Source organism: Trichogramma pretiosum, unplaced genomic scaffold, assembly GCF_000599845.2.
Source record: "Trichogramma pretiosum strain Unisexual culture from Peru unplaced genomic scaffold, Tpre_2.0 scaffold16, whole genome shotgun sequence".
NCBI classification, from domain to species: domain Eukaryota; kingdom Metazoa; phylum Arthropoda; class Insecta; order Hymenoptera; family Trichogrammatidae; genus Trichogramma; species Trichogramma pretiosum.
Genome location: NW_019641647.1, coordinates 2,077,583 through 2,088,182, shown reverse-complemented (window position 1 = coordinate 2,088,182; position 10,600 = coordinate 2,077,583). Strand labels below are relative to the sequence as shown.

General features: G+C 45.5%; 2 protein-coding genes across 4 annotated transcripts in view; one reads left to right on the top strand and one right to left on the bottom strand.

Moving 5' to 3' along the window:
* The first annotated feature begins 326 nt into the window (after nt 1-326).
* Nucleotides 327-7,512, top strand: LOC106659340 (protein tramtrack, beta isoform-like). Of its 3 annotated transcripts, none has more exons than XM_023459818.1 (4): nt 327-1,169; nt 3,139-3,318; nt 5,140-5,857; nt 6,995-7,512. In XM_023459818.1, exons 1-4 carry the CDS (start codon nt 837-839, stop codon nt 7,492-7,494), a joined length of 1,731 nt encoding a protein of 576 aa, XP_023315586.1. In that variant the 5' UTR covers nt 327-836; the 3' UTR covers nt 7,495-7,512. The 3 variants fall into 3 exon arrangements, with proteins under 3 accessions (XP_023315586.1, XP_014237341.1, XP_014237340.1); XM_014381854.2 differs by having other exon boundaries at nt 332-1,169; nt 5,152-5,857; XM_014381855.2 differs by lacking the exon at nt 3,139-3,318 and having other exon boundaries at nt 5,152-5,857.
* Nucleotides 7,513-9,726: 2,214 nt separating this feature from the next.
* LOC106658371 overlaps nt 9,727-10,600 on the bottom strand; it is a 61,270-nt gene continuing 60,396 nt past the window's right edge. The window contains exon 6 of the mRNA XM_023459819.1: nt 9,727-10,255. Within this exon, the coding sequence (XP_023315587.1) occupies nt 9,742-10,255 (514 nt within the window). The 3' untranslated portion in view covers nt 9,727-9,741. The remainder of the gene's footprint in view (nt 10,256-10,600) is intronic.

The window sequence follows — 10,600 nt, the reverse complement described above, 5'->3', positions numbered from 1 at the left end:
CAGCAGCAGCCGCTTAACAACAAAACTCCTTATAACTCTTTGCAACGCGCATATAGCAGGGACTGCGCGCGTGTATTATGAGCTGAATGGTGGAGGAGCATCGCGATCGCGCCGAGTGACGCAGTAGTATATAGTCGTAGCAGTAGTGGTAACGCAACGCGATTCGCAAGTAGCCAGAGAGAGAGAGAGAGAGAGAGAGAAACGTGTATATATACACATACCGAGCATGCAAAAACATACATATACACACGCCATTGGCGTGTATGCGTATGCATGTGGCTATATAAAAAGCTGCTATAATACTGCAGCCGCGTACGTCGAGTTTTACAAGTGGGGGTCGTACGACTACTACAACTACTTCTACTACTACTACTTGTAGTACTGTTGTTGCTGGTCTCTCTGGCATCGCATTGAGCCGAGACGCGCATATGTGTGTATATATATCTTCTCGTGTATATATCATATAGATATATAGGTGGTGTGCGTACGCGCGCGCGCGCGATATATATATTGCGTATACAGCAGAAAGAGCATCACGATCGCGCCCCGTGTGCTCTCCGACTCGGTGCGCAGTGCAGCCAGTGCGTTGTTTATTTGCCGATCGCAGCACGTATAGCTGCGCACTGCACTTTTGTGCTGGCAAGCCAAAGCCTCGTCGCAGCGCTCGAGCAATATAACGCCGTGTATAAGGCATCGTCGCAGCGCTTCCAGGCTCCTTTCTTCTAGCCTCTCTCTATTCAAGCTCACGGTTGAACTTGCGGTGCAGCGGTTGTGGCGCGTTGGGAGCTTTTTGCTCGCTTTATCTCTCATGTGTCGCGATCAAACAGCCAGCGAGCATGTCGTCGTGCAGTAGCAGCAATAACAATCCGAGTGCGCCGATCGCGAGTGCTCAAGCAAGTGCGTCGATCGACTCTCAGCAGCCACCGAAGCAACAACAAGCGCAACAGCAGCCGTCTGCCGAGGCCAGCAGCCCTGGCCAAACGCAGCAGCAGCAGCAACACTTTTCGCTCGTTTGGAACACGTTCCCGCACAATTTGTCGACTGGCCTGTACAGTCTGTTGACGGGCGAGCAACTGGTCGACGTGACTCTGGCCGCCGAGGGCCAGATTTTGCGCGCCCACAAGCTCATACTGTCCGTCTGCAGCACTTACTTTCGCGATCTCTTCAAGGTACGTAAACAACGCGTAAACAACTCGCTCTCGTCTCAAATCCGCGCTCTACCTATACTTCCGTGCATTGCGCTGTATTTTTGGAACGTGTGCAGCAGCGTCACGCGAACTCGCTTTTGTTTTGTTGTTGCGTTACGCGCGCCAACTCGGGCTCGAGCTCGTCTCGGCGCGCAGCCGAGAGTAGTGCTCGACGAGAAAGAGCAAAAAAGCCACGAATACGCTCGACACACGGAGGAGCGGCATAAATGCGACGTTCGTTCGAATCTGCGCCGATTTAAAGGTCCGCGCGCGCGTCCCGACATACGCCGTCCAGTGCACGGAGTGCAGCGCGCCATGTTTATTGCGCGCAAATTTTACGTCGACGTCGGTATGCGAACTACGAGAGCCGAGCGGATTTCAGCTGATGGCAATTGCGTGCACGAGGCACTCGCACGTGCACTTCCAGGTGTACGCGACTGCTTCTTTCTGCATACATGTACACACGATACGCGCCCAGTCGCTCGTAGCTGTATACGTAACGTTTACTACGCACATATAGCGATCGCTCCGTAACATGCGTGAGCGACTTTTCACTTTTTCCCTCGCGACTATATTATTTTTGTACGTATATAAACAGGCACGCAATAACGCGCACATGCACACTAGCATGTGTGTATATAATATCGCGTATGCAGCGAGGCGCGCGCTCTGCGCATATACATATATACGCGCGCGAGGCAAAGTGCACGAGGAGGAGGGAAAAACTTTTCGACTGCTAAATGAAATTTCGACGTCAGCTACGCTGCTCTCTGTGTATATATTTATACTGCACGATGCAATTGCGATAAAAATATACGCGCGTACACACACGCACACACACATAAATTATACACGTTCGCGACGCCACAACTGCTGCTACAAGAATGTTGGACGCTTGCGTGCATCCGTGTATGCGTGCATATGAGTGTGTTCACGTAGAGGACTGTACGTGCAACTCATGTAAACAAGATGAAAAAGCAAAAGTTGTTAAAAGTGATAAGAAGAAATACCGATAATCTAGACAAAGTCTGCTGCCTCTCACTCTCGCTCGTACTCTCACTCTCGCATAATTCATATACAGCGTATCCAACGTCGACGATAATAATAAAAAATGAAAAACAAAGAGTCGTGTGCGAATACCTTGTTATTGCTTCTCTCTCTTTCTCTCCGTTTTTTACATCGTCTCGCGCTCGCGTGAAAAACATTACGTCGATGGGCAAAAATTTCGATTAGTGAGATCATCGAGTAATATATTATACTTTATAAAAATACAAATACGCGCGCATCCAGCGACCGACACTTGGAAGTATAGTTGTAAAGCAAAAAAGGAAAAAAAACGTATTTCTCATCTCGTATTATAATTTTTTTTTTATATACGCGAGTCTCCTATATACACAACACGCGCACGCAACGCGCGACTTATATGCGCCTCGTTCAATTTTTTTTTTCATATTTTTTTAAACTCACACGGTCGCTCAGGAGATTCGCGCGCATATTATACAGACGGAGCGAACTAATCTGTACGACGCACGCATATTAATTGACATTCTCAACGCGCGCGATCTCGAACCAAGTCGTCTCTCGTCTTCTTTATTATTATTTATTCATAGCGACTTGGTCGCTCTCAATGGCATCGTGCATACACACACACACACACACACACGCACACACACAGATGCACGCTCACGTGTACTAACACTATACGCTACTAAAGTTATAATGTGTATATACATTATACGTTGCATATAAAGTGGCAAAGATGATTATGATTATGAGGCTATGACGATGATGATGGTGATGGCATAACGTTTCATATACATATATAAACATACCGAACCTCGCACAATCTCATATGCCTTTATACACGTACAATATATCTGCTATATTTATACTTGTATGAACGTGTGTGAGTGTGTATAATAAAGAGACGTGTGTCTGCATATGCACACAGGTTAACACGTGTAAACATCCAATAGTCATCCTCAAGGATGTCAACTATCGGGACCTCTCTGCCATGCTGCAGTTTATGTACCAAGGTGAAGTCAACATCAAGCAGGAAGATATAGCTAATTTTCTCAAGGTCGCGGAGATTCTCAAAATCAAGGGACTCACCAGGACCAATGATGACGACGTAAGCCACCTCTTATTACGTACCATTGTCATGATCGATTTTCGTGCCATTTTTTTCTGCAACATAAGCAGCGAATTTTTTCGCGCGCCGCACGAACGCGCGAAATGCTTTTAAATTCGAACTTCGTTTAGTAAACGCGCCAATTTAATACGCGCTCCGAAGAATAATCGGTCGTCTTTTTATTCATTCGGCGTTTAATAAAATATATGCGAGTCAGGAAGTTTTCAAGATGAAATTAATAAAGACGCATTGGTAGACGTATATGGCGATGTAACTGCAGGCGTGCAAAAACGGCAAGACGCGGTTTTGCGCTTATACGTGTATATTTTGCGCGCACGACGCCTTGGAGCTATTCCAGGTCAGATAGGCGCATCGTGCACTGTAAGGCGGGCAAAAGGCAAAAGTCTATTATATATACTTGCACATAGGTACAAGTGCGCTACACATTTTATAAATGTATTTCGGAACGAGAGCGCGCGAGCAGTTAAACTTGCTTTTCTCGCACTTGCGCGCTACTCGTCTCCCCCGTCGCTCTCTTCTGCTTACACGTACACGCGCTATATACGTAAAAGCTCTCACGCGCATCATCTCACGCACCTTTGTCTCTTTGCCTCTGGCGCGTGTATATACCTGTGTTTATACAAAGCGCTAAAAAAACAGAGCAACCACAACAACAACAACAAAAAGAGCAAAGAAAGACCGAACAATGAACTCTCTCGTCGCTTCTCTTCTCTTAGGCTCCCGCGCGCTCGCTCCGATACGTATGTCTGTTAGCGCGGGCCAAGTTCGACGCGCAAAAGTACGTCTGCTCTTGTTTTATACCTACGCGTACATCGCATTAATTTTAATAACGTCGATCGAGGCTTTTCCTTACATATTATACGCACACATTCGCATATTCGCGCGCTCCTGCACATACAATGTGCTCAAGCTGCACCGAGTTTATTCTTCTTATCGTCTCACCGATCATAATTCATTCTTAACGATGTTTAACTTATACATACACGCCGCGCTGCACTTGTATAAGGAGAGCATAACATTTGTTTAAATTTAACGTGCATTTAATACCGCGTCGCGTATTATACCTGCGGACTTTGTGCGGCCACACATGAATATGGACGAATTCGACTCGAGTTCAATGTAACATTAATTGATCTCGAATACATATGTATACGTATATACAATATATACACGTACGCACCTTCTAAACAATGAGGCCTCCGTAAGCGTAAAAGTGTACGTGTGTATATCTGCATTATATATTTTACTTACTGCGCGCGAGTGTCTTCTCATTGTTTTGCCGCTTTTGTTTCGACTTGCGGAATTTTTAATCGTTTTCAATGTCTATATGCTCGAACGGAACACACATACAATATGTATTATATTATACGTTCAATGTAACCCAAGCGATACAGTAACTTATTTTTTATTATTCTTAAAGACATTGTGCATGTGACTCACGTCGCGATGCTCGCGGGAATGCCAATTATTCCGCGATAAGTGCATCGTTTATTATTGTACCCTTTCGGGAAAATTGGCGTCGCTCGCTCGAGGCTTGCATACCGATTTTTCCCAAGCCAAATGTCGCTTTTTTCTCTCCGACGCGCGACTCGCATTTGAATTCGAGTCGAGCTTTCATTGGATTTTAACGACTTGCCCTTTACGATGGTTGGTAAAGTAGGAAGTACTCGTGACCGTGAGACGATTCGTTAGTATAACATACGATATATATACGAAATCGGTTGAACCATTTGCTTCGTTCTCGAATCGCGGCACGAGGTGAAACATTTAACCGGTCGATACCAATGATCTAATTCATAGGAATTACCGCAGGAAGAAGTCGACTCGGAGCTGACGGACGCGCTGCCTTTGATTCACCACGATCGAGGAAACGACAATCTGACACCCAGCCAACGACAAGGTACGACGGCGGAAACGAGTCCAGGCTCCTTGGACATGTCGCATCATCAGCAACATCAGCAACACCAGCATCACACGGCCTCTTGGCAAAACGTTAACAACAACGCAGCGGGATGCTCCTGCAACAATGTCAAAGCAGCCATCAAAGTCGAAGACGTATCGATCACATCGTACAAAGAACAGCAGCACCGTCACCACCATCGGCGCCAGTCACAGCTTGGCGATTCAACGAAATCGGCTCGGAGGCAGCAGCTCGACAACGACGACATGGACGAAGGCAACGACGACGACGACGACGACGAGAACGAAGAGGAGGTGGAAGAGGAAGAGGAAGAGGAGCAGCCCCTCGATTGCAGCAGCACCCCGGATCACGTACAGCAGGCCAAAATCACGGCGGCCAACGATTACAAATCCTCGGATGTGCTCAACATGACTCTGGGCTCGACGGAGATTCGCCACCTGACTCCCGAGGTCGAATGTATTCAAAGGGGAGCGGCGTCGCTGAGTGGCTCGACGGCGCCGCACCGCTTGCCAATACCCTACACCGAGCAGGACCACATGGACAGCTTACTGAACGCACAAATGTTATCCGCTGCCTACTGTCCCGGCAACTCGGTCGGTAAGTAGCTCCGCGATGCGCTTACATCTTATGGCTATAAAAATAACTGCAAATATGCATACGATCGCTCGCGACAGGTGTGTGCTTCTCCTCGTTGTCGTCGTCGCTGCCTTCGAGCTCGGGCTCTCTCGCGTCCGTGTACAAGCGTGCACGATACATATTGTTGCGCGCGTTATTTTTGCAATGATGTTGTTTGTTCCAAGGTGATCGTGTCGTAGTCATCATTATTCACGATGATTATATTGCAGGAAGAAGAATTTATATTCGCCATTATTTGCATAAAAAATATTTGCACTATTAGTAACGATATTGCTCTGCGCACATGACATCTCTGTAAAAAATTGTTTTCTTATCTCTTCGCGATATTTCGATTTCTCGCCGTTTCCTTTTGATGCTATTACTGCTGCCGGTGCATATACACACCTCGCGCTTCACTGAATGAAAACGAAACGACGACGACGTCATTTATTACATTCGATCGGTCTTTATGTAGCCGACTGCGCCAAGATAAAGGCCCGATTGAATTTCTTTTAATTTTCTTGAGTGAGAAAGCACGCACAGACTCGCGCGCTTTCTACCGTAAAGGAGCTTTGACAAGTGTCCCTTTTACCCTTATAAAACACGAAGCTCTGCCTCATGCATGCCGTATTTATAGACTCTGACGAAACATCTGTTTTTTATTACTATACGCGAAACAGCGTGGAATTTTTCCCTCTCTCTCTCTTTGGAGAGCTGTATCGCGAGCAGTGCTGCTGGAACCATGTTGCCAAAAAAATTTTCCTTCGTTTGGGAGTCATTTTTCCTCTATAAAATAGAGAAAGACGTTGCAATAGTAGCTTGTGTGCGAGTGAGTAATTAGGCATCGGTGAAATTAGATAATGCAGTTTGTATTTTGTACAATATTTTCTGTTTTATTTACATCCTTACAGATTAATGCGTATACTCTACGTAACTTGTATTGCTCGTTAAAAATTGAGAAAATTCTTTCTAGTTTTTTAAACTTGTATGATCAACATGTTTCTTACTCTCGCTCTCGCTTTCTCTGTCTATCTCAAAGAATCCGACTAAGGCGCGTAGTGCTAGAAGCGAAAAATAAAGAGGCAAAAAATCGAGGCTAAAATGTCTTTGTATCGGCAGGTTTTCACGACACGGGCACAGCGGGAGGGACGTCATCCTCGAGTCTGGCAGAGTTCAACAGCGCTCAGCAGGCTGCAGCAGCAGCCGCGACAGCGAGCAGCGGCAGCGTCAGCAGCAAAGGACGGCGCACGGTCAAAGGCTTGCCTGGAAGCAGCTTATCGCTCGAGACTACGCTCAGGGTCATATCCGAGCTCGGGCCGACGATACGCATGGAGCGCGGCAAAGTCATACGTATGTACTCGTGTCCCTGGTGTCTGCGCCACTTCACTCGCAAGGAGAATCTCAAGCTACACGTGCGATACATCCACGGCCCGCTCGAGAGCCTCACCTGCAAGCTCTGCGGTAACAAGTACAAGAACAGCAATAGTTTGCGCGTGCACTCGTATCTCTACCACAACGCACAAAGGAACAAGTCGTCGTCGGCGGGGGCGGCGGCTGCTGCCGGTAGCAGTGCCGCTGAAACCAGTGGTAAACCGCCTGTAGTTCGCGGTAACGTTTGATCCTTGCTCTGGACGCGTCTTATACGGTAACGAGGACGTCTAAACGCTCTTCTAATTTACGCGACGCCTCGACACGCTCTTACGCATCGTTGTTACATTATTATTATTATTATTATTATTACCTTTATGTTAATTAACGCTTAATTTGTTCTTATATACTTTATGTTTGTATCGCCCGCAGACTGGCCTTTCTCGAATGGCAATGAGGCACCGTTGGGCCTCACTTCGTTACGTTTACATTATACAAAACGCTCATCGGCAACGAAGGCTTTCAACTTAACATGACTATTGACTATGTGTTCAGCTCTTTGCGAGTGCATTAATTTTGAAATGTAGTTAGGCACCATCGTGCACAGCTGTAAACATTTTGTAACTCGATAGTCGATTATGGAGCTTCGCTAGAGTTTCGTCGAAAAATTATACAGTCTTATAAACTTTCGAACTCGAGAGCCATTTACCGCTTGCTGAGTTATCTCGCAGCATCGAGAAGTCAGAAATTATTTTCGAGTACTTGCATTTGACGCAAAAAACCAAGACGATTTATACGCGCGAAGAGCGCTGCCAGAGCCATTTATCTGCGAGGATACCGAAAGAATGTGTGTGTGTGTGTGTGCGCGCGCGTGTGTTTGAGCGATTGTGAGCGTGTGTATGTGTGTCTGCCACGATATACGTGAATTCGAATTAGAAGGGAGAAGGTAAAAAGTTGAACGGAAGTAGCCGATAGTTAAAGAAAGAGAGCAAAAGAGAGCGAGAGAGAGAAAAAGGCGAACAGAGAGTAGATCGGACGGAGAAGAGGCGTAACGTCGAATTATCCAAGCCACCTGTTCAACTTGCCGCGGAACAACTTTATTCTCTCCTGCTTGCGCGTAATTCGTCGGGCCCATTATTTCCCCGAGAAAAGAGAATGCGATGCACGCCTCGTGATGGGAGAACGATTCGTTGGCTTTTGTATGTGTGCATGTGCATATACGACGTGCTCACACGAGCGGGCATGCGTATAGGGCTTGATCCTCGGCCTAGGTTAATTTTATCGCGAGTTGAAGGAATTGCGCGTGAGATAGGGATGACTTTTAAATACATCCCTTTGTTACTGTTTACAAGATGATTGGACTGTTTAAAGTTTATACGTGTTCATCTGTTCTCTGTTCACACATGTTATTTATTCATATATATATATACATATATATTTTATAGGCGCGCTGCAATCGTACAAGTTACATATTTCGTTTACATGTTTATACATGCTACATACAAGCACACCTATACATTTCTCTCTTTTATTTGTTATTTAAATTCGACATAAAGATTGTCAATCTTTGCTACTAAATCTAATTTGAACTTATCTCTACTCAAAGGTTTTACAATATGTACAAGAACGATAAACATTGCATTATCGATATATTTATATTTTTCTCTAAAGAACGATATAGCGAGTTTATAGCGTGTGTAAAATTATTTAAAATCTATCTATAATTTATACATAAAACTCTGTTTATTGTTACAGTCAATCGAAAACTGAGTGCAACAAGTATGATTTTTTATTTACATATTGTTTTTCATTCTATCTATATTCTATATCATTAAAAATTGTATTTGTTCAAAATCGATATAATACAAGATTATGTTATCCAAAGCGTCGAGTAACGACAGGATCTTTCAAAGTACTAAAAATTTTTTTACAAAAAAAGAAAAAGAAAAATAAACAATGTTGATATTAGTAAAAAGTGACATAGATATCATTAAAAAAAAAAGAGTACGCGTGTTACGGAGCCGTAAGCGTACATTCGTAGAGAAGAACACAATACTGCAATATACGCTCTACATTGCTTCGACTACGAATCGCAATAAATAAAATATCAACGCTCTACATGCCTTATGCATAGGAGTGTGTAGGTTTTAATGTTTAAAGTGAATCGAGTATAAATCGCGTACTCTGCATATATGTGTATGTGGACTTGTATGTATTTATATTTGCGTGAGAGAATATACGACTATCGGCTAATAAATTCTATAAACAATACGAGTAAATCACACGACTCGCGCGCGACGCATCGTATTTGTCAGTTTTGTCTTCTCTTTCATTACAACGTAAATATCACAATGGAAAGTTCGTTTCATTCGGGCGTTTTTTGGTTCGTCGCAACAACAAGAATAACAACAGCTACGTCAGAAGAATCTTCTCACTTAAATCTCCGGAGCAGTTTAGTGCGAACTCTCCTGCACGACGCTGGCGTCGTTGGCGCGTCGTCATATATAATCCGACGAGCAGGTATTAGCAGTTTGAGCGGCCTCGCGAATCGACGTGAGCCTGTAATTTGGAGCGGGCTCGTAAATCGGCGGCGCGTCATCCTCGGGATGGCCACAGCAGGCAACGGGTATGTGTTGCGGCGTCTGCTGCTGCTGCTGCTGCTGCTGCTGCTGCTGAAGATTATGATGTGGATGATGTTGATTCGTAGCGGCAGTAGCTGCTGCGGCGGCTGATCCAGCGCTCAAATCGCTGTAATAGGCGCTGCTGGGCGCACTGTTGTCGGGCTCGTTGTCGCTGCCCGTGTAGGCCGTGTTCTGATAAGACGGTTGGTTGCTGCCCTCACCGCCACTGCCGCCGCTACCCGCGCTGTAATGGTGCTGATGCGAACCCGGCCCACCGGACTTGTCCAGTACGTGGTGATACACGTGATGGTGATGATGATGATGATGCGGCGAAGGCAGCACTAAACTCGGCCCGTTCTCGTACATCTCGTACTCGGACTCGCAAGCCCGCCTGCAAAGACAAGAACAAAACGTTGAAGAGCAAAAATCCAGTGCAAGCTTGAAAGATGCGTGCTATGTATATGAGAGAAACAGACGAACGTGTATGTGTTATACGTAAAGAAGAAAGAAAGGCTTTTCTCGAGTGCGTGCTTGCATGTGTGCAGCTGTGTGTCTGGGTGTGCATAGATATAGCGTATGGCAGACACTGCATGTATGCACACGTCTGCCATCGGAGAGGCTTGAAAAGCGGTTTTAGCTTCTTTTAATGCGAATGTCTGAGAGAGCGAGAGAGAAGCGAGCTTCTAGCATGGTATACTTCACTGTCTGACGTGTGGTTTTGGATGCACATATTGGG

Bases quoted from the DNA above. Each gene is read 5' to 3' on its own strand.
- LOC106659340 (XM_023459818.1), top strand. From the start codon at position 837: ATGTCGTCGTGCAGTAGCAGCAATAACAATCCGAGTGCGCCGATCGCG. The intron at 3,319-5,139 runs GTAAGCCACCTC...TCTAATTCATAG, and splicing joins CCAGGACCAATGATGACGAC to GAATTACCGCAGGAAGAAGT. The intron at 5,858-6,994 runs GTAAGTAGCTCC...TTGTATCGGCAG, and splicing joins CTGTCCCGGCAACTCGGTCG to GTTTTCACGACACGGGCACA.